Source organism: Dasypus novemcinctus, chromosome 5, assembly GCF_030445035.2.
Source record: "Dasypus novemcinctus isolate mDasNov1 chromosome 5, mDasNov1.1.hap2, whole genome shotgun sequence".
NCBI classification, from domain to species: domain Eukaryota; kingdom Metazoa; phylum Chordata; class Mammalia; order Cingulata; family Dasypodidae; genus Dasypus; species Dasypus novemcinctus.
This window is the reverse complement of record NC_080677.1, coordinates 154,284,387-154,309,122: the sequence shown is the minus strand read 5'-3', so window position 1 is coordinate 154,309,122 and position 24,736 is coordinate 154,284,387. Positions and strand designations below refer to the sequence as shown.

Genomic DNA, 24,736 nt, shown 5'->3' with positions numbered 1-24,736 from the left:
TTCCAATTTTGCAAAACCTCAGATTTCTACACGAATCTATTCCCTTTCACTTATGCCTAAAAACTGATCAATACTTGCCTGTGCTTATCTTTCTTGCATTACTTTGCTCTAAGCAAAGGAGGAGCAACCAGCTGCTACATATTACATTTTGGCTCTTTCTAATCACCTCCTCTGGTGCAGCAGGTCAGTAGTACATACCTGATATATATTCCAAATTACCCACATATGACAGTTTTAGGAAACGTTTTCCAGGAAGTAGTAGGGCTCTGCAGCCTTTCAGCCTGCTATCTATTAAACCACTAGTCCACATTTTTGGGTATTATTAACTGCAGTATCCTAATTCAAGGTACCAATTACTTATTCATAAGATATCAAGTTTCATAAGATAACAAGTTTCCCCTTACAAATATCACAGAGTTAATATAATAAAAGTTTATTTCTTATTCTCTCATAGACCAAAGAGGGTATTCCTAAAGGGCAAGTGACTTTTCTCTACATGGCAATCCAAGGTCGAAGCCTCTTTCCATTGAGTAGCTTCACTATGCCCCTAGGATATCTTTTCAGAAGGAGAAAGATTATATGGAGAAGGCACACCAGCTTCTTAGAAATCTTGACCCAGACATGATACACACTATATCCATTTCTACTCCATGGGCAAAAGTTTCGTGACCATCCTAGACACAAGGCTGGGAAATGCAGAAGCTGACAGGGCAGCCACTTCCACCCAACTCTACACGATGGATGAGGAGCATGAACTCTGGGGACAGCTAGCTGTCTTTGCCACAGAGAGTTGAGGGGATGAACAGAGTACCAAAACCATGAGGAAAACAAAATGAAATCAGGAACTGACTAAAGAAATGGCAGGATTCACATAGCAGTGGGAAACTGGGGAAGCACTGCTATTTAATTTGACAATCTTCCTGATTGGGGATGAACTTTTCTGCTTATAGAACTCCAAGTATGAGCTTACCAAAGCAAAATAGAGAATAAATACTACTTTCCTCATTGGCAAATTTGTATTTATTGTTGACATAGCCTAAGACTGAATTTGTTTGTTCTGTTTGGATGTGTTTGATTTGTGTGAATTTTCTCCTACCCTTGATTTGGTTTATCATCCATTTAAAGCACTAAGTATTTTTTTCCCAAGTTCTGTGAGAATCCATGCTTCTTTTCATTCATTTATTAAGCAGATAAATTACTGAATGCCAGGAACTGTCAGGCACTGGGCATCTAGTAGTCAACAAAAGAGACAAAAGTCCCTATCCTCTCTGAGCTCCCATGTCTAGTGTGTGTTTTGAGGGAAGTGACAGGTAGTGAACACAATACCAAGTCACATGGTATATATTAGGAGGTAACAAGGACTCTGAAGGAAAAGCATGGAAAAACAGTGGGAAGTGGTGAGTTTCATGGAGGTCAAGAGTGGAGATTGAATTTTAAATTGATTGGTCAGGGAGAACCTAGAAAACCTCTTTGAGAATCAACCTGAAGGAAGTGAAAGAGGTCTAGGGAAGCATTCCAAGCAGAGGGACTAACAAGTGTGTGCCTGGCATGTGAGGAAGGGTTGGGAAGCTCATGAGCAGAGTGAAGGAGAGATTGGTAGAGAAGATGTCAGAGAGGTGATGTAAGGCCAGAAAGGTCTTGCAAGCTATTGAAAGCGCTTCTACTTATGGAAATGAGGAGACATTAGATAGAATTTGGAAAGAGAAGTGATATGATCTGATCTTCATTTTAGAAGGATCACTCTGCTGCTGTATTGAGAATAACTATAGAAGGCAAGGATAGGAGCAGGGAGACCAGTAAGGAGGCTATTAAAATAATTTAGGATAATGGCTTGGGTCAGGGTGATCATAGAAAAGATAAGTGTGCAGGAATCAGACTCTGACAACTTAGTCAATAGAATTGGCTGATAGAGTCCAGATTGTGAAAGAAAGAGGGGTTTAGGATGATTCCAAGGTTTCTTCATTTTATGGTTAGGTTTGGAGGTCTAATGATGAGACATCATCATTTTTTCTTCATTTTATTTTGTTAGAACCAGTCCCACTTGTATCTGTTTTAGACTCTGATTCTCCCATCCATCGTGTCCATTTCCCTTCTTCATCCAAAAATGTGATAAGTAGGGACAAAGACAGAACTAGTTGTATGACACTAGCTTCCTTCCATTGTCATCATTCTATACACCACCACTTTTTAAATAAATTTATTCAACCACTTTTGAATCCATTGTATTTTCAAAAGTAAACATCAGAAGAGATCATGTCAGATTCGTTAATGAAACCCAAATATACTAGGGTTGCCAATTTTTCCAGACTCACTGTATAGTAATATTATCAAAAATGTACATGAGGCTAGTTTATATGACTCTCTTTTTTAGTGAGCCCATGCTGGATGCTAGTGGTCAATGTTTTTTTTTTCTTCTATTAGCACATACAAGTAATACCTTTATACTCTAATCTAAAAAACATTCTCAGGATGGAAGTTAAATATCTCTGGGTCTGTAGTTTTCAGAAAGAGGTCAAGGTAAAATATGCAAATTAAAAAAACATTTATCTTTCTCTCCCAGTCTCCACTGTTCCTCAGAGATCATAACCAGGTCAGTGATTTATTCTCAAAAGCCATTATGTTATATGAACTCTAATTTGTATGAACCAGGAGACCAAGTTTTTGTACACTGACTTAACTGTCCCAGCTTTTGGTTCTCCCGTTTGCTTCTCCAACATCATATTTCCTGGAAGTGAAGAACTAAACGAATTCTTTTAGTTCAAACAGTTGCTTACAAGCTTTGAGTCCAAACTCTTCAGTGTGACGGATAAGGTCCCTTACAACCCAGCCCCACATTGCATTCCCAAACTTGGTCTTGCACCACTTCCCTTGTCCACACCTCGTCATTCCTCTAAACCTTTGCATATCCTCTTCCCCTTGCCTGGCATGTCCTTCTCTTTCTTTTCTGCCACCTCCTGGGTGAACCATTGCCTGACCTCTTTAGACATAGAATAAGTGGAATACAAAGCTCCTAAGGTTCATAGTTTTTTCACATTGTATTGTGATTGTTTATGCATCACTCTGTTCCACTAAAGAAATTCCTGAGGGAAGGGACTATATCTTATTGATCTCTTTATCTTTTTACCACTAATGCCCAATAACTATTAGATGTTTAAGAAATCTTATGCAAATGAATGAATAAGTTAAACATTTTTCCCTTTTTATTTTTTAATCATCAATAGTTCTGCCATCACTTTCAAGATCATCTTGCCCTTCCTTGCTTTTCTTAGCATTTTGAGAGTCTCAGTCCCTGTTCAATTTAAATCTTTGACACGATTTAGGCATTAATGTAGTCTAAACTTTTGTACTTATCATTGTTTATGTAATGTTCTTTCTGCTCTTTGTAAATACACTTTTTAAATCTGAGCTACCTGAATGGTCCCTGTGTATGACACTTTTCTTTATTTCTCTTCTTAAGAAACATTTCTTAAATAAACATGAATAGAGAATGTAGCCAACTCAAAAAGATGTAGTGTTTTCTTGGCCAATGTATATGGCCTCTAGGAAGTAGTAATATAAGTGAATTACTTAATCCTTCCTCAGTGGTATAAAAAAGAACTATAGAGACTTCTGCTTCTGGAAAGATGGAATAGATATACTTTTCCTTATTCCTTCCCTCAGTACAGCTAAAACCTTGGTCATTATATATAAAATAAACGTAAGAAAATTCTGGAAAGAAGTAAGAAGAGGGCAGACGGGCTAGGGACCTCAGAACCTGAGGAACAACATGGCAATGAGTTCCCTGGGTTTCCTTTTGGCCTCTTATGTTCCAAGCTGGGTGCTAGAGAACAGGGGCACAAAACACACACAAATCCTCAAGTAAAGCCTGCTCTCTCCAGTCATGGGACCAGGAAGGAGAAAGCTTAGTAAGACAGAAGACTTCTAGTCAATAATTGATACATTCTAGCCAGATACTACAGATATTAATAAAACAGTAGCTCATTTCCATTGCCTCCAGCAAAGGCCATGTGGGGAACCTAGACTTCTGCCCTCACCCAGCATGAATGAGGCACCTCTACCCCCTCCAGTAGTAGTGTCAGAGAAGGTCAAGTAGGGCGTTGGGACTTTTATCCCCACCAAGTGGGAAAAAGTGCCTCTGTTTTGCTCTGTAGTGTCTTTTACCACATGAGGAGCCTGGACTTGCACCCCTGCCTGGTAATAACAAGGTGCCCTTCCTCTCTCTGCTCAGGTGATGTCAGAGGAAGCCTAGTGGAGAGAAAAGACCTTCACTACTTCCCAGGGATGACATCCATAGGTCAGTGGAAGCCACGTGGGGACCGAAACAAGGCGTCCCAGCCTCTCCCAGCCAGGGTGGTATCAGCAGAGGCCTGATAGGGAGTCTGAACTCCATCCCTGCTTGGTAGTGATAAGCAGCCTCCTCCCAGGTGGAAAATGAATGCTAAAGGGGGAATCTGGACTCCTAACCATACTTGCCAGTAATGAGAGGAAGTCTGCTTTCCCTCACAAAAACAGTGTCAGAAGAGGTGCAAAAATAGAAGATTTAAATAATATCCAGTATCTCCTAACATAATAACCAAAATATACAAGTTTCAAATAAAAATCACTTGTCATGCTAAGAACCAACTTGAATTAGGAAAGACAGTTGATAGACGCCAATACTGAGATGATACATGTTAGTATTAGATGACAAAGCTTTAAAGCAGCCATCATAATTACTTCAATGAGCAATTACCAACAGTCTTAAAATGAAAATAATAGTAAGTCTCAGCAAAGAAATAGAAAATATAAAAAAGCACCAAGTGGATATTTTTAAACTGAGAAACACAACTAAAATTAAAAACTCAATAGATGGGCTTAGTATTAAGGTTAGAGAGGACATAGGAAAGAATCAGTGAAATTGGAGATAGAACAATAGACATTACCCAGTCTGAACCATAGGGAGAAAATAGACTGAACTCAAAAAGAAAAAAAAAAAACAGGGACTCATTTGGAGCTAATAGCTGTGCCATTGGAGTCCCAGAAGGATAAAAGAAAGAAGGTGGGGCTGGAAAAAGTATTCAAAGAAGTAATGGCTAAAATTTTCCAAAATTTGACAAAAGACATAAACTTAACAGATTCAAGAAGCTGAATAAACCCCAAACAGGGTAAACTCACAGAAATCCATGCCAAGACACATCATAGTCCAACTCCTAAAAACTAAAGACAAAAAAAAATTTGGAAGCAGCAAGAGAGAAACAATGCCATACATGTATGGGAAAACTATTTGAATAACAGCAGATTACTCATGAGAAACCATGCAAGCCAAAATGAAACAGGTTAACAGTTTTCAAATGCGGAAAGAAAAGAAGAGTCAGCCCACAATTCTATAGACACAGAAAAGATCCTTCAAAATGAAAGGGAAATCAGGACATTCTCAGATGAAGGAAAGTTAAAAGTATTTGTCACCAGCAGAACTACCGTGAATGGCTAGAGGAAGCTCTCTAAACAGAAAGAAAATGATAAAAGGAAGAATCTTGGAACAACAGGAAAGAAGAACAACAGAAAGAATAAAATTATGGGCATATACAACAGAATGTTTATCTTCTTGCGTTTTCTAAATTATGTTTGATGGTTGGAACAAAAAATATATATAAGTATGCATAGTGAATGATTTGTGTAGTGAATATCAACAGTTTTCAACTTATATTGTATATAAGCTATCTGAAAGTTGTATTTGCCCAAGTTTTGGCAAATTTGATACCAAAGTAACAGGATGTTTAGAATTGCATATTAAATCCAACCTTAAGGTAACTGTTTTCATTTGAGCTATTATTATTCAACATGTATTATATTATGAGTTTATAGAGAACATTCTCAGGTATTGAAAATTATTTATATCTTTATTATTATAAAGAAAAAACCCTTCCATTTGAAGATTCATTCCTTTCAGGAATAAACTATATTCGTAAACCCACATGAAGTGTTGATCCTAGGTTTTTACACACCCCCCATTAAAAAATAAAAGTTCAAGTTGCCACAGCATGTTTTTTGTTTTTTGTTTTTTGTTTTTTTTATAATTTAAAAAAAATTTTTTTATTGGCTTTGTAATAATATTACATTAAAAATATATATATATGAGGTCCCATTCAACCCCACCACCCCCACCCCACCTCTCCCCCCCCAGCAACACTCATTCCCATCATCATGACACATCCATTGCATTTGGTAAGTACATCTTTGGGCACCTCTGCACCTCATGGTCAATGGTCCACATCATGGCCCATACTCTCCCCCATTCCATCCAGTGGGCCCTGTGAGGATTTACAGTGTCCGGTGATTGCCCCTGAAGCACCATCCAGGGCAGCTCCATGTCCCAAAGACGCCTCCACCTCTCATCTCTTCCTGCCTTTCCCCATACCCATCAGCCACCATGTCCACTTTTCCCAATCCAATGCCACCTTTTCTATGTGGACATTGGATTGGTTGTGTCCATTGCACCTCTTTGTCAAGAGGAGGCTCAGATTCCACATGGATGCTGGATGCAATCCTCCCACTTTCCGTTGTAATCACTCTAGGCTCCATGGTGTGGTGGTTGTCCTTCTTCAACTCCATCTTAGCTGAGTGTGGTGAGTCCAATAAATCAGATTGTAGGTGCTGGAGTCTGTTGAGGCTCAGGACCTGGCTATCACATTGTCAGTCCAGAGATTCAAATCCCCTAAATATATCTTAAACCCCAACACTAACTGCAACTCCAGCACATTAGCATAAAAGTCTTATGAAGAGAGATCCCATCTGAGTCCAGATTCTTCACACATAAACACCAGTTCCAAAGAGGGGCCATCTGACCTGGTAGTTAACCCCATCTGCCATGACCATAACTCCCATGGATCTCTTTAGCCCTCAGAGGAACCAATACCTGGGGGTTGTATCTGCTTTATCTGTCTCTCAGACTCTGCTCAGTTGTGCATAAGGGCAATCCTTCTGACAGCCTCCAGACTCTTTTTTAGAGACTCGTAGCCATATAAACTCATTTCTCCTTTCCATTTCTCCCTTACATTAGGTCAAACAGCCTTTTAAAGTCATGTTATTTTATGTAGACAGGGATATTCTGCTGATCCACATTGAACCTTCCGTATAAGGTCATTTTCCAGTTGCATCATCAGTTGGTAGTTGATAGTGGTCCCTCGGTGCCAGGGAGGCTCATCCCTGGGTGTCATGTCCCACGCTGGGGGACATGCTGAGTTACATGCTGAGTTACTCAGTTTACATGCTGAGTTTGGCTTCGAGACTGGCCACATTTGAGTAACATGAAGGCTGACAGGAGGAAATTCCCAGGCACAATGCTGCTCTAGGCCTTGTTCTTATTTTAGGCTTATCAGCTCACAAGCATAGTCATTAGCGTCAGGGGCTCACTGTTGAACCCTCACTCCCTCCCGGTCCCCGCCGTGCCACAGCATGTTTAACACAATCTTGTCTGATCAACTGGACCAAACCAATAAACACAGAACTATGTTCCTTTAGTAAACAATTTTGACCAAAATAAAAAAAATCAACAGCAGTCAATGAAAACCACAAAAACTTAAGATAATTCTGGCATTCTGCCAGATAAAAAGAATCCCATCGCTAGATTTTAAAGTAGATTTGTGAAAATTAGCACAGCAGAAGATTTGCAACATTGCCCAGTGATGCATTCAAGACTTCTTGCTAAAGTGCTGTTTCAGAGTCCTCAGCAAATTAATTTTAATTTATGAATACCAAGGTTAATAACTCTTAGTAATTCATTTAGTTGGTTACCATTGGATGTTCCTTAGTTATACATTCAAATGAAAGTTTAGAAAGAATTTCTATCTTTGAATTGGTTCATGGCTCCTTATGGCTGAATTTGAAAAATTAGTCTGTCAAAATGGAGATAATTGACCTAACCAACCGGATCCTGAAACAGAAACAGAGAACTTAATTATCACAAAAGAAGCTTACTCTAATGGGGAAAACAGTCAACCTACTTGGCAAATCTCTATTGTGTTCACATTTACCTGCAGGTTCTGTTGTTGTTGTTTTTTCATGAGACCTGACTGCCGCTATTCTTGTGTTCCCTATTTTTCTGTGCATCCTGATAATGAACTCCTAGCCAATGGGGGGAAAAACTGTTGGAAATGTCTTGATCATATTACTGTCATAAGTTGCACAAGACATGGATATGTAAAATTTTCTTCTATTGAAAGAAGAGATAAATAATGTTCTGATGAAAAGCAAGAGATGCTGCAACTTAGATTTTTAGAAGGAAGTTAGAAGACCAATTACCCAATAAAGAGTTTTCTATCTAGTTAGTTAAAGATGAGCAAGAGATAGTGAAGCAAAGGGTCTTGAAAAGGGAGATCACACCTCCTTTGCCAACTGATTACTTTAAAGACTTAGAATCACCTAAAGCAAAAGGGGAAATAATAAACACGGAAGTTTGAATGACATTCAGCTGTTCTAGAGACCAGCACATGAACCTGACATTCACAGATCTGTAGCCTAGAATAGATAACAGGTCTAAGTGATTTTGGAAATATACTGTGCTATTGAAATGTTAAGTATATAATTAAGTACCTTTAAAAAGTTATTCTTACCTGTGAATGAAATCTCAAATTAGGAACAAGTTCTTTAAAGAAGGGTTATAAAAAAGAAAGTGTTTTTTGTGGGTATCAAATAAATGAGGACATATTCACTACCTCAGATAACAAAATTTCCAGGGTAGTTAAGTCCTGTTCTCTTAAAATACTATCAACTTTAAGTCTTCTTTGTAGGGAAGAAAGTACAACTTGGCAGTGTTCCAACTTATCTATTATATTCATCTTGCAAGGGCTGCTTGTGGTTCAGCCAGAAACTCTTACAACTTGTGTCAGTTAAACCTTTTTAAATATATATATCCTTACTTTTGAGACACCTGTTTCATAGGCCCCTCATATTTGCAGTTAAAAGCAAAAGATATAAAACTATTCTAATAATATAAACATTGGTTTAATATGTAGCACTTCTTTAGTACTTTAAAACTGAGTTTAAGAAATTGCCCCTAGAAATAGTTACGTGACTGTTTTTCTCAAAGTTTTTAAAACTCTATAGAAAGTTTACATGTTTAAAAAATTGCCAAGGCATTGAAAACTTCTCTATAATAAAAAGTATTTACAGCTCTGATCTTATAGTCCATAGTAATAAGGCTTTCTCTGAGTACAAATTATAATAAAATATGATAAGTAATCTGGGCAAGGAATGCATCAATCAGTGTATAACTAAAGCATTGAACCAAACTGTACTCATTCCTCAAGACTCAGTTCAGTAAAGTAGCATGAATGTCTTGTGAAAAGAGATCCCATCTGAGTCCAGTTCCATCACACAGAAACACCAGCTCCAAAGAAGGGCCATCTGACATGGCAGTGAACCCCATCTGCCATGACCATAGAACCCGTGGGTCTCTTTATCCCTCAAAAGAACCAATACCTGGGGTTGTATCTACTTTATCTGTCTCTTAGACTCTGCTCAGTTGTGCATAAGGGCAATCCTTCTGACAACCTCCAGACTGTTTTTTAGAGACTCGTAGCCATATAAACTCATTTCTCCTTTCCATTTCCCCCTTACATTAGGTCAAACAGCATTTTAAAGTCATGTTATTACATGTAGACAGGGATATTCCGCTGATCCGCATTGAACCTTTAATTCAAGGTCATTTTCTAGTTGCATCTTCAGCTGGTATTTGGTAGTGATCCCTCGGTGCCAGGGAGGCTCATCCCCGGGTGTCATGTCCTACGCTGGGGGGAATGTACTGCATCTACATGCTGAGTTTGGCTTCAAGACTGGCCACATTTGAGTAACATGAAGGCTGTCAGGAGGAAACTCCCAGGCACAATGCTGCTCTAGGCCTTGTTCTTATTGCAGGTGTATAGGCTCACAAGCATAGTCATTAGTATCAGGAGCCCACTGTTGGACCCTCATTCCTTCCTGGTTCTTACCGTTGCACCTGGGGGACTGCCGCTGCTCCCCTAGGGACCATGACAGAGCCCCCCCGGCCAGGAACCCAGTACCCCCCCAGCTGTTGATTTTAATTATTTCCACTATGAGTATATCTAAACATTACCATGCACCCTGGACATATGCCCTGTATAACTCCCTGTCAACCATATATAGCCTGTCAATAACATCCCATGCCAGTATTCCTCTGCCGCTATTGTTGAACCACTCTGTGATCCAAAACTTCCTGTAAAGTGAATCCCAACATAATGTCGGTTTCCCTTACTAGTAAAATGGAATATAGCGATGAGTTTAAAGGTTAGATCTAGAGTACATATTGATTTGAAAAATTTCTACATCCTATCTTTTTCTTTTCTTTTTTCCTAATTATTGAGCTTCACTTCACAAGAGTCTTAGATCACAGTAATTCATATATACAATATACAGTACTCCCACACATCCACCATAAAACCTTTACCCTTCCATAGCGATAATCTTTTAACTTATTCATATCATATTTACTGAGACTGATGTACAAACTCCGAAACAATAGCTTTCAAACAAGGTGACATCTGTGCTTACAATGTGGTCCATACTTTAGGATGTACAGTTTTCTAAATTTTTTAGTTATCCTATGTTTTACATTATGGTTTACATTATTAGTCTGTCATCCCCTATTTTTTTTTTGGTGTAATATTACATGTTTTATATTCATCCTCGTGTCCTCTAGCGAAACTCCTCTCTTGCCCCCACATTTACCTTGGTTCCATCCATTTAACATCCATTTTCCCCTCCCCTTGGAGCCCACAGCGACAGCCAATCTCCATTTCCCAAGGAGCCACGTCCAGAGATACTTGCAACAGTGTTCAGGGCTTGACTTGCTCAACTGCCCTAATGCCCTGGGAGCCACCCTTTCTCTCGAGAGATACAGTTCTCTCTATTTGATGGCATTAGTCCTCCCCAGGATGTGGGTCCACCCCAACTCTCACTTTTTGGGGTTTAAGATATATTTAGGGGATTTCAATCTCTGGACTGACAATATGATAGCCAGGCCCTGAGCCTCAACAGACTTCAGCTCCTACACTCTGATTTATTGGACTTATCCCACTCAGCTAACATGGAGTGAAGAAGGTCAACCACCACACCATGGAGCCTAGAGTGCCTACAACTGAAAGCAGGAGGATTGCATCCAGTATCCATGTGGAATCTAAGCCCCCACTTGACATAGAAGTGCAATGGACACAACCAATCCAGTGTCCACAGAGAAAATGTGGCATTGGTGTGGGAAGGGTGGCCATGGTGGCTGCTGGGTACGGGGAATGGGAGGAAGAGATGAGATGGGGAAATGTTTTCGGGACTTGGAGTTGTCCTGGGTGGTGCTTCACGGACAACTACGGGACATTGTAGATCCCCCCACGGCCCACTGGATGGAACATGGGAGAGTGTGGGCTATGATGTGGACCATTGACTATGGGGTGCAGTGATGCCCAGAGATGTACTTAACCAGGTGCAATGGATGTGTCATGATGATGGGAGAGAGTGTTGCTGTGGGGGGAGAGGGGGGTGGGGGCGGTGGGGTTAAATTGGACCTCATATTTTTTTAATGTAATATTTTTAAAAAAATAAATTAATTTTTAAAAAATAAAATAAAAACACAAACGAACAAAAAAAAAAAAGACTCAATTCAGCCTACTCTTAGGAACATCTTTGAACTGGAGGTGTAGTGTGATGTAGAAAAATCTCAGCACGTGGCTTCTTGTTCTCACTAAACCACTGAACTTTAGTCTCTTGTCTTCTCCTTTTGCCACTGTAAAATGAAAAAGCTGGGCCAGACAACTTCCAGGGTTTCTCTTAGATCCTCTTAACAAGGGAACCCACTTTCATCTGCACTAAACAGGGCACTAATATTTAAGTACTTCCATATAAGAGGGTCATGAATTAAGGGGTTTGGGCTTTCCTTTCTGTTCTGTTTTCCTGGCTATGAAAACCAAAACCATGCAGTGGGTTGACTTTACACCAGGAATTCATGGGCCCATGGTTTCGGAGGCTAGAAGGCCTGCTTCTTCCCAGGGTCAGTAACTTGTGGCTGGCCAGCAGTCTCTGGGGCTCCTTGACCTTTCCGTCACCTGGAAATGCACATGGTGGTGTCCTCTTCTTTCTCTTCCAGGTTCCATTTACTTCCAGATTCTGGCTGCTCCTGTGACTTCTCCCGTGTTCAGTTTCTTTTGCTGATTAGAACTCAGCCATATTGGATTAAGGACGATCTTATTTACTTTGGGCACATCTTAAGTAATAATATCTTCCAAGGTCCTACTTATACCCACAGAATCAGAGATTGGGACCTACACATGTACATTCTTTCCTCGAAAATAAATCTGTTACCTAAAGCACAGTGTGTTGTTATATTAGTCTTTGACCTTACAGTGTATAGTCAAAATATTGTTTTCCAAAGTTAGGTTATTTCTTTTCTTCTTATTCCCTTCAATATATTATGCAATTTATTTGTAATACAGTTAGGTTCACTTGTTACTGTTTGTGTTCCATTTTGGGTTCTCCCCATCTGTTGGGCTATTTAAGTTATTATTTATGCCTTGTGTATAGAACACTACACTTACCTTTTACAGGTAAGCTATACCAAGAGCATAATCAGAGAAATGTCACTGCCCTCCCCAAGCCTACTATCCTGTTCCTTCTTCTGTCTAGTAAATTTGTTCCTCACAGAGGTATGTGTTATTCTGAAGCTACTTCATGTGTTGTCTTAGTTTTCCAAGACTTCTACAACAAATACCACAGGCTGCTTGGCTTAAACAGCAGGAATTTATTGTCTCACAGCTTTGGCGGCTGGAGGTCCAAAATCAAGGTGTCCGCAAGGCCACACTTTCTGGGAGGTCTGCAGGATGCTGGTGGTGGCTTGCTGGCAGTCCTCAGCTCAGTCTCTGCCTTCATCACAGGGCCATTGTCTCCTCCCATCTCCTCCCCAGGCACCTGTGTCTATCTGGAGTTCCTTTCTTTATAAAGACTCTAGTCATACTGGATTCAGGCCCACCCTGCCTCAGTTTGGCCTCACCGTAATAGGATCTTCAAAGGTCCTATTTACAAATGAGTTCCCATCAACAGGACTGGGGGTTGGACTATAAACGTATCTTTGTAGGGAGACAAGATTCAGTCCACAAAATGCAATTATACTGGAATTGAAAAAAATAAGTAAATACAGACTGTATAAAGAGTCTTGGGTTTTTCACCATTGGAGAAAGAAGTTACAAATAGGGGAATGCAAAAAGTCTAGAATAAACTTTATGGTGTTCAACTGGAATTAAAGATGTCAGTATAAACACATGGCTCCTAATATATGTAAATATTAATAGATAGATACAGAAATACAAATGGGTGTATAAATACGGGTGTTATTGCACATATGTGTATTTCCTAGCTCTGCTGAGAAGGCACAGAAGCAATGATGCCCAGTAGTAATGAGCACACCCCGTGCCCAGATCTGTAGTTCAAGTGCTGTTCTCCATTAAAAGGTACCACCAGGGCTGCTTGGAGAAATGCTTGATTCCAGAGCTGAGACAGGAGCATCTTATCAGACCAGTAAATACAAAAGGACAAAAAAGAAGTTGAGGGCATATAAAAAGACAAGGAGTTACCAATGGCTAAATGTGGAACAGTTTTAGAAACAATATAAATAATGATAGTATTGGATTATAATCCATAAAATAAATATCCATGAGTCCGTATTGATATAAATCACTACACCAAGGAGAAGGAACAGTTCTTCCTTATAGTAGAATTCCAATTACAAATTAAGTAATTAGGAAAAGGGAAAGTCACCTTAGGCAAACACCACAGTAATTGTTGCAGGCAAAAACTGTCAATGTATACTAAAACTAGTAGGTGAAAGAAAAATGAGGAAAAAGTATATTTGCATAATTTCAGCATTTCCCCAAAAGATAATTAAGTACAAAGAGAAAAATAGTAATTAGTGTGAAGAAACCTGTCAGACACTACCTTAACCAAAAGATCAAGGCTAACATCACCAGTACTAAGACTTATTGACATCATGTGCGCCTGGTATGATACATTGATAAGGGCACATCACATCAGTGATATTCTTGCTCAAAATGCAAAACTTCAGACTAACCAGTAGGAAACATTAGAGAAATCCAAATTGAGGGACATCATACAAAATAAGTGACCATTACTCTTCACAAGCACCAGGCAATGTCAAGGTCATAAAAAAAGACTGGAGCAACTTGTAAAAAGCTGACAGACTGGCTTGTCAAATATCAGAGCAGGTATGAAGACCTGACAACTAAGTGCTATATGAGATTCTGAATTGGATACCGAATTAGAAAAAAAGGACATTAATAGGAAAACTGATGAAATTCAAATAAGGTCTAAAGACCAGCTGTAGTGTTATTAATGTTTCCCACAATAGTAGTATGATTATGTAGAAACTTCTCCTTAGGGGGAGCTGAGTTAAGGACATCCAGGAACTCTATACTCTTTCTGCAACTTTTCTGTAAAGTTGTTTCCCATTTAAAAGTTGTAAAAGAATCCTGATTTAAATGAAGCAAAATACCCTTTTCTGGGGTTCCATTAATATACCAGAAAAAAACTGGAAGTTGCAGAAATATTTTTCTTAACAAATAGTGTTTTAGTTTCTAAAGACTGCCAATGTAATATATCAAAAACGTATTGGGGGAAGCGGACTTGGCCCAGTGGTTAAGGCGTCCATCTACCACATGGGAGGTCCACAGTTCAAACCCCGGGCCTCCCTGACCTGCGTAGAGCTGGCCCACGCGCAGTGCTGATGCACGCAAGGAGTACCGTGCCACACAGGGGTGTCCCCACGTAGGGGAGCCCCACGTGCAAGGAGTGCACCCCATAAGGATTGCTGCCCAGTGCGAAAGAAAGTGCAGCCTGCCCAGGAGTGGTGCCGCACACACGGAGAGCTGACACAGCAAGATGATGCAACAAAAAGAAACACAGTTTCCCATGCCGCTGACAACAACAGAAGCGGACAAAGAAGAACATGCAGCAGATGAACACAGAGAACAGACAACTGGGGTGGGGCGGGGGGAAGGGGAAAGAAAAAAAATATTAAAACATTTTAAAAAATATTAAAAAAAAAAATGTTTGGGAAAGCAGATTTGGCCCAATGGATAGCGCATCTGCCTACCACATAGTAGGTCCAAGGTTCAAACCCAGGGCCTCCTGACCCATGTGATGAGCTGGCCCATGCGCAGTGCTGATGCACACAAGGAGTGCCATGCCACATGGGGGTGTCCCCCACGTGAAAGGGGTGCACCCCATTAGGAGAGCCGCCTAGCACAAAAACAGCACGGCCTGCCCATGAGTGGCCGTGCACACATGAAGAGCTGATGGCAGCAAGATGATGCTACAAAAAGAGGCACAGATTCCAGATGCCACTGACAAGAATATAAGTGAACACAGAAGAACACACAGCGAATGGACACAGAGAGCAGACAACTGGTGGGGGGGGGGGGGGTCGGGGCAGAGAAGAGAAATAAATAAATCTTTTTAAAAACATGTTGACTTTTGTAATGGGAGTCTACTAGGTTAAAAGCTTCCAGTTCTTAGACTGTGAAAGTGTTCAAACCAAGGCATCATCAAGGTTTACTTTCTCTCCCAGCTCAGGTGTGGGTGGTCAAGCACATGGCAGGGCACAGTGTCAGTCTGCTGGTCTCCCGTCTCCCCTGGCCTTATCTCTTCAGCCTGGGGCTCCTTCATGGGCCCAGCCTCTTGGGGCCTCTTTCCATGCCTCTGTGCTTAGCTGATTCCAACCTCCAGCCTCCAAGACCTCTCCATCTGTCTTTGAAGCTTTTTTCCTGTGTGTCTCTGCTTTCAGTTTTCCACTTATAAAGGACTACAGCAAGAGGACCAGGACCCACTGTAGGTCATGCCTCACTGAAGCAATCCAATCAAAGCTCCCCAGCTGAATCCAGTCCAATCCAAAGGGTCCCACACCCACGGAATGGATTAGTCCTTACTAAGGATGTGATTTTCTGGGATCCTCCCAGCTTCAAGCCATCACAAAGAATAATAGAAAAGGAAGACTACTGAAGCGTAATAGTAATTCAGCTTCCAAAATAAACATCTTGTCATAGGACTGGTCCTAGATTTCTGGCCCCATAGCCTAGCCAGGCTAGTATAATGACTGATGTATAGCTTCAAAGGACTCAAGCAACTTCCTGTATATTCCTCCTAGTCTGCCCTCCATTGGAGGTACCAGTTTACTCCCCAGCTTTTCAGAGCTGGTTTCACTAGCTTGCACTTTGAGGGCAAGGATCAGTCAGGCTAATTTGGCCTTTCCTTAGGAATTTTGTATTCAGGTCTGGTTTGGGTTTTGAGAGACATGCCTCTTTGTTAAAAAGGGCTGGAGGGTTGGGAAGGCTGACAAAATAAATGAACATCCAGATGCATTCCCAGTTCTTAAATACTGGCTAAGAAAAAGAATATTTACTGTCTTTGTTTCCTAGGACTACTGTAAGAAAGTACTGCAAACTGGGTGGCTTAAATCAAAAGAAATGGACTGTCTCACAGTTCTGGAGGCTACAAGTCTGAGATCTATTGGGGAGAATCCTTTCTTGCCTCTTCCAAGCTTCTGGTGGTTTCCCCGAATCCTTGAACTTCACTCTCTGCCTCAGTCACACAGCGTTCTCCCCATGTCTGTCTGTGTCCAAGTCTCCCCTTACTATGGACCACAGTTTGGCCTCATCTTAACTAAGGACATCTTCCAGCCCCTATTTACAAATAAGGACCAGGGGTTAGGACTTGAACCTCTCTTTCTGGGGTACACAATTCAACCCATAACACCTACTGAGAATGTACCTGTACCAGGCCTGCTACTAACTGCTTTCCTATATATTATTTCTTTTCATTCCTCTATATGCTCCGAAATAAGTAAGAAAATGTTCAGAAAGGATAAATACCTTGCCCAAGATTAAATAAATGGGACATCATAATTTTATTTAATTATTAAATAAACAGGATAACAAATAAATGGGAAAGCCACATTTCCAATCCATGTCTATTTGATGCCAAGGCATGCCATGTTGTTTCCTTTTCCTTATAGGTCCAACAGAAATATATATATTAAATATAATATCCATACATGAAATACATAGAGCAGTAGGGAGATAATTTCACCACAGTATCAACACCCATTCATATAGATCTCTTATTGTATGGTACTTCTGTTGAGCACTGCTCTTCTCTACTTCATGGTCCCCCTTCTGTTTGATTTCCAATTTCCAATTTTTTATTTTATTTTAGATTTCTACTTGTGTATTTTATATTTCCTTCTCTTATATTTTATATTTCATTTTTATATTTTAAAACTAGCTTTTCTCAAATCCATAATTTCCTTAGGCCAGGTGCATAACCCCTAGATTATACGCACTTAGATCATCTGCTTCTTTTCAATTTCCCCAGCCTTCAAAAAGACAAGGCTCCAGTAATTACTGTGTGTTCGGGGTTTTCAGATTCCTGCTAAGTGATGAGAGTGAAATACCAAACAGGAAACATGTTTGAGCTTTGCACAGCAGTCATCTTATCTAGTTGGCAGAGAGCTGTGATCCTCATTCTTCTCCCAACTCTAAAGATAGTTAACTACCTGCATTAATTTTCTGTTGCTGCCATAACAGATTACCGCACACTTAGCAGTTTAAACAATGAAAATTTATTTTCTTTCAGTTCTGACAGTTCATGGTCTCACTGGGCTGAACCTGGAGTGTTGGCAGGGCTGCCTTCCTGTCCAGAGGCTCCAGAGGAGCATCTGTTTCCTTGCTCATTCAAGATGTTGGCAGAATTCAGTTCCTTATCGTTGTGGGACCAAGGTCCTTGCTCTGACCGTCAGGCAGGACTGCTCCGTCCTAAGGGCACCCACATCCCTGGACTCACGAGTCCCCTCCTCCATCTTTAAAGCCAGCAACGGCAGTCCCGTCCCTCTTGAGCATCAACTGTCTCCTCCTTCTGCTCCATCTCTCGAGCTCACTCTTCTGCCTCCTTCTTTGAATAATTGGCCCACTTAGATAATTCAAGATAATCTCCCCATCTCAAGGTCTGTATCAGCTCTTATTCACACCTGTAGAGTCCCTTTAGCCATTTGAAATAATGGATTAACAGGGTGGGGGTTTAGGATGTGGACATCTTTGCGGGGCATTATTCTATCACAACCACCCTGTAGCAAAAACTCACCCAAGTCCACTGACATCCCTTTTTTATTGAAGTATGTCATTCATACATGAACATACATAAACAGTAAATGTATAGCTGACTGGTCTTAATCCTCCTAGCTAACTTTTACTTTTACTCTCTATATGCAAGCAATGTTCTAAACTGTGTATTACGGATAATAGTTCATCTAATCCCCGTAGTATCATAATGAGTGCCTTAGCCCCATTATGTGAACGAGGAAACTAAGTTACAAGAGACGTTAAGTAATTTATCAGAGAACTACCGCTCCTAAGTATAATCTGGGATTTGAACCCAGGCAGTCCAGTTCTGGAAGCCATGCCTTTACCTCTGTAGCACCATGAGTCCTGAAGGAGCTTTATATTCAGGACTTTTGAGAATTTATTTAGCTAATTAGGGGTAAAAATGCTTAGCAAGACATGTATATAGATGGTTATTTATTCTTGGTCTTTTAAGTAAATGAATTTTTTTTCTTTGCTGGCTCGAAGAGAAAAGGCATGATAACAAAAGTATATTGGTGATTCAAAGTACATGTATTCGGATTCACTTGGCTTATTTTACACCCTTGGTATCCCATTTTAAGAATATATGTCATGTTTGTTAAATCAGATTCTTCAGAACAACTTTACTAGAAAAAGAGAAGGTAGTTAGGTGATCCTGCAATCCAGGGACACACATCTCTGTTGAAGCATTTGTAACAGTGTAATTCTCTGTGCCTGTCTCACCACTAAACTAGGTTCTGGGAAGTTGGTGAAGTCTTTTCAATTGCGAACTGAGGCACTTAGCAGCATTTCTGGCTCATGGTTGGCTCTCAGGCAATGAATGGCAAGTGAGTGAATGGATTCATTAGTTAATAAATCATCCACATTACTGTCAATCCACTTTTACTTGCTCTTAAAATTCAGTGAGTTAATTTGAGGTAAAATGTTTGAGACAAAATGATCCTCAAATCCAACGTATAATAATAATAATTGTAGGAGTCTCAAAACTGTCAGATAGCGTTCTGGAATCCAAAAGTAATGGAATGGCCACTGCTTTTTTTGTTGTTTTTTTTTTAAGGTTTATTTATTTATTTATTTTTCCCCCTTCCCCTCCTCCCAACCTGCAGGTTTTTTGCTGTCTGTGTTGTCTTCTCTTCTCATTTTCTCTCCTCTAGGATTCACTGAGATTCGATCCTGGAAACCCCTGATGTGGAGAGAGGTTTCCTTCAGTTGCGCCACCTCAGTTCCTGGTTTCCACTGTGCTTCACCTTGACTCTCCCCTTGTCTCTCTTTTTAATACGTCATCATCTTGCTGCATGACTCACTTGCACAGGCATTGGCTCACCACACACGCACTGGCATAGGCACTGGCTTGCCACGCGGGCACGCTTTCTCCTCTTCTTTTTCATTAGGAGTCCCCAGGGATCGAACCCGGGTCCTCCCATATGGTAGGCAGAAGTTCTGTCACCTGAGCCACATCCTACTAGGTAGGCATTGGGCTAAGTACTTAATATAAATTCTCATTTTATCTTCACAGCAATCCAACTAAGTACTGTCCTAGTTTTGTAGATGTGGGTACAAGAGTCAAGGGTTAAGTCACTCTCCCAGGCTTCCTCCAGAATCTTACTTTAGGCTTAATTGACTCTTAAGCCTTTGCTCTTATCCACAGCCTCCTTATTCCTTTTCCTTAAAATGAAAGTACTCACAGGATTTCTGGGCTTAATTTTCCAGTTGCTTTACTAATTGATTAAAATGTGAAAATATTATGTGTATTCTATATTATTATAAGTTGGTTTCTCAAATAACTGAGATGAAACATAAAAAGAGTTTTAAAAATCTATGAACACTTCTATTAATTCTTCTAGATTTCTAGTTAATTGAATGAGAAAGCACCCAGAAAAGTAAATTTCACATTGTTTTCCTGTGTTACTAATTCATGTATCTTTTTTTTAATCTTTTTAATTAACATGGCTAAAATTGACTTTGTTACTGAAGTGCAGTTCTGTGAGCTTTAACACACAATATACATTCTCATATATATATATATACACACACACACAACACACATGCATACATACAGGTATATAAATTCGTACAGCCACTGCCACAATCAGGATACAGAATCGTTCTTTCACCGAAAACGTCCTTGTGCTACCTCTTTGTGATCACACCTTTCTTCCACTAAAATCCCTGGTAACCATGATCTATCTCTGTCACTATAGTTTGTCTCTTCAGAAGTACCATACAGATGGAATTGTAATGTATGAAACATGTTGATTCTGGCTTCTTTCACTCAGCATCATTCCTCAGAGATTATCCAAATTGTTGCGTGTATCAATAATTTGTCCCTTTCTACTAATGAGTATTACTTCCATTGGAGACATACCACAGTTTTTTTATCCAGTTGCCTGTTGAAGCACATTTGGATTGTTTCTTGTTTGGGAATATTGTGAATAAAGCTTCTCTAAACATTATTAGTACACATGTTTTTCATGAACATGAGTTTTCATTTCTCTAGGGTAGAGTAGGATTGTTAAGTCGTTTATGTTTAACATTGTAAGAATCTGCCAAACTCCTTTCCAGAATGGCTGTGCCATTTTGCAGTCCCACCAAGAATGTACAAGAGATGTATTTTCTCCACAATCTCATGACCATTTGATTTTATCTGTATTTTTCACTTTTTGCTGTTCTAACAGGTGTGTGGTGATGTCATGGTTTCCGTTTGCATTTCCCTAATGGCTGACAACGTTGATCATCTTTTCATGTGCTTATTTACTATCTGTATATCTTCTTCAGTGAAGTGTCCACATCTTATCTGCATTTTCTAATTGGGTTGTTAATATTTATTATTAAGTTTTGAGAATTGTTTATATTTGTTATTTGTAAATATTTTCTCCCAGTCTGTAACTTGTCTTTTCATTCTCTTTGGAAAGTATTGCACAGAGCAAAAGTTTTTCATTTTGATGAAGTCAGTTTATCAGTTTTTCCTTCCATGGATCATGCTTTTGGTGTTATATCCAAGAACTCTCTGCCCGACACCACATCACCAGGATTTTCTCCTATGTTTTCTTCAGTCTCACATTAGGTCTGTGATCCATTTTGAGTTTATTTTTCTATAAGGTGTGAGGTTAAGGTGAAGTTCATATTTTAGATATACATATTTAATTGTTCTACCACCATTTGTTGAAAAATCTATCCTTTTAATTTTTAATTGCCTTTGAGCCTTTGTCAAAAATTAATTGTCGGGGAGCAAATGTGACTGAAGTGGTTGAGCTCCCACCTCCCACATGGGAAGTCCTGGTTTGGCTCCCCATGACTCACCAAAAAAAAAAAAAACAAGCAAAACAAATGAAAAAACCAACTTAAGGAAGCCAATGTGGCTCAGTGGTTGAGTGCTGTTTTCCCACATACAAGGTTCCAGGTTCAATCCTGGGCCCTTGGTACCTTAAAATGAAAAATTAATTGTCCCTGTTTATGTGAGTCTATATCTGGCCTCTGTTTTGTTCTCCAGATCTATGTGTCTTTCCCTTTGTCAATGCCATATAATATTGATTACTGTGACTTTATAGTAAGTCTTAAAATTTAGTGTGAGTCTTCCAACTTTTTTTTTCAAAATTCTTTTGACTATTAATAATTCCTTTGCCTTTCCTTATAAATTTTAGGATAATCTTTATATTTTTTAAATCCTTCTGAGAATTTTGCTTAAATTCTATTAAATCTATAGATTGATTGGGGAAGCTAACATCTTTGTTGTTTTGAGTCTTCCAATTCATGAACATGGTATGTTTCTACATTTTTTTTGGTCTGTTTGATTTTTGATATCCAGAATTTTACAATTCCAGGATACAGATCATGTAATTGTCTTGTTACATTTGTATCTGAGTATTTCTTTTGTGAAGGAGGAACTATTGCCAGTGGTATTTCTTTTTTTTTTTTTTTTTGGTTTGTTTCAAATTGTTCATTGCTAGTATATTAGCAATATGACTTACATGTGTGTTGACCTTGTCTTTTGTAGACTTACTAGTTTTAGGATTTTTTTTGGTAAGTTCCTTGGGATTTTTTACATAGTCTTGTCCTTCCCAAATAGGGAAGTTTTATTTCTTCCTTTCCGATCTGATGCCTTTTCTTTCTTTTTATTGACTTTAAGGTGTTAAATAGAACTGGAGAGAAAGAACATCTTTTCTTTGTTTCCAGTGGTAGGGAGAAAGCATTCAGTCTTTAATCTTTAAGTATAATGTTAATTGTAGGTTTATTGTAGATGCCCTTTTATCACTTACTTTTTGGCATCAATTGATAGACTCCTGTGGTTTTGCTTCTTAAGCCAGTATAATATGGTGACCAGTCTTGGATTGTATGGATAAACCCACTTGGTCATTTTCTTTTTTTATTGCTGGATTCGATTGCTAATATTTAGCTGAAGATTATTGCATCAATATTCATGAGTGTTGTTGGAATATAGCTTTCTCTTTTTTGTCTGGTTTTGGTATCAAAACTATGCTGGCTTCTTAAAATGAATTGTGACATGTTCCTTTCTCTTTTATTGAAAGGATTATTTAAATTGTTAAGTTTTTATGTTGATCTAAAGAGATTTGTGCATATTTTAATTATTTTTTCATATAGTGATCAACTTGAAGTGCTAAAGTAAAATTAATGATAAAGCAAATCTGCTGAATAAATCCACCCAGTAATCCAAGGCACTTTAAGAAATAACATGCTTTAATTTATATGCAAGGATCTCACTTGATTAGTGCTCTAGTTCTCATTCAACAATCAAACTTGGGAGAAACCTAAATCAAGATTTTTGATTGACATACTTAATGGTGTTTGAGATGTAGATAACTACACTGTGTTTAGTATGGGTAACTTTATAAATATTCTGATTTTAATTATGTTCTATACTGTGCTACTAGTTTAAAAAAGAGCATTTTTAACTCATATCTTTCAAAAATACATATGTTCTTAATAAACTATCATAATAAAGAAAATGTAGCTTAAATATATAAAGTACACTTTATGCTTGCCAAAAAAAAAAAGTAGGAATTTATTTATATGGCAAAATAGTTCCTCAGAACCACTTCAATATAGAATATTACAGATAGTCCATGTGAACATAGAGGTGGCAGGGGAGAGGAACAGACACCTGAAAATGTTTATCAGTACCAGTTGTATGGTTTATTACTGTTTATCAGTAGTTACAATAGTGAGTAGTGTGAAGGAAGAAGTATAGTGCGTTAGTGTTTACTCTGGGTGCAATGAAATTTGGTCCAAACTTCCTTCTAGGTTTCTGGTCCCAAGTCAGACAAGCAAGAACACAGGGGAAAGCGGGCTCAGGAGCCATTGAGACCTGCCTTCAAATCCCACTTTCCTAGCAGCTGCTTGTCCTTGGGCAACTTACTTAACCTCTCTAAGCGTCAAATTTTGTTTTGTTAAAATTGCTTTGTTTTGAACTTACTAAATTGGTCATTATGAAAGTTAAAGAAAATAAGTTTATAAAGTTTATAGAGGTGAAAAAAATAATCCTGCCACCTTTAAGTAGAACTCCTCTCCTAAAATATTCTAAAATCCCAGGATTCTTTTAATTCCAAAATATTTGTAGACCCAAGGTCATATATAAATCTACACCAATTTTGCTAGTCTAGGACGTGTACAAGTTTGGTAAAACTACCTACTTAATTTCTTTAAAAAGCTTTACTTTTAAAGGATATATTACCATCCTTATAAGGAAAAAAACAAATATATCTCTAGTGAAAGTTTGTTTTTAAGACTTGTAGAAGTTAAAATGTTGGTGACACATGGATCTCTTTTAATCCTCTGTTCTTTGTTATGTGTTTTTCAACAGGAAAGGAAGGACAAGAAATCCTGGGGCCTGAAGCTCAAGCAGATGAAGTTGGATGTACAGGTACTCTCTCGACATTTTCCTTCTTACTGTATTCTTTGAATCAAGTCTTTTGTGTCACCGGTTTTTGCATTTGTGAGTTCTGAATTTAGTCTCTTTCTTTCTCTTTTATCTTGCCCTCCTTGAATGGTTAAGTACATAGTAATATAGGATACTATATTAAAAGTTAGCAGAAATTTACATTCTTTAAATAATATAAACTTTCATATTCATAATGCAGCAGATATTCTATAAGGATAATAAATATAAACTATAGGTAATACAAAAAATAAGTCTTTGTATGATGATTTGAACTTCTAGTAAATCCCTTACCAAGTTTATAGAAATGCAAATCTAACTATTTTGAATTACGTTATTAATTACCAGAGTCTGCATAGCATTGCCCACAAGACAGAAAGCAGAAGAGACAAGGATAAGCAAATATCATAGGTTATCTATAAACCAGATAAGAATCATGAATATTGATGTGTTGAGTGGACATGTCACAGCAAGCAGTTGTCTCAGAAGTTTCACTTGAAATTTCTCTGATTGACAAAGAACAAATTGAAATTGAATTGTAGTAAACAAGGATATTTGCTTCTACGTGACTAAAACTGCATACTGCCTGTTATTTAAGGCTATTCCTCTATAATGGATTCAGATCAAATTTAAGAAACAAAAGAATAAGTGCAAA

General features: G+C 38.8%; 1 protein-coding gene across 18 annotated transcripts in view; it reads left to right on the top strand.

The window, feature by feature from the left end:
* ZEB1 (zinc finger E-box binding homeobox 1) overlaps positions 1–24,736 on the top strand; it is a 180,845-nt gene that overhangs the window by 116,996 nt on the left and 39,113 nt on the right. For all 18 annotated transcript variants that reach the window (XM_071215449.1, XM_071215450.1, XM_071215454.1 and 15 more), the window contains one exon: positions 24,007–24,066. In XM_071215449.1, coding sequence (XP_071071550.1) covers positions 24,007–24,066 — 60 coding nt within the window. The remainder of the gene's footprint in view (positions 1–24,006; positions 24,067–24,736) is intronic.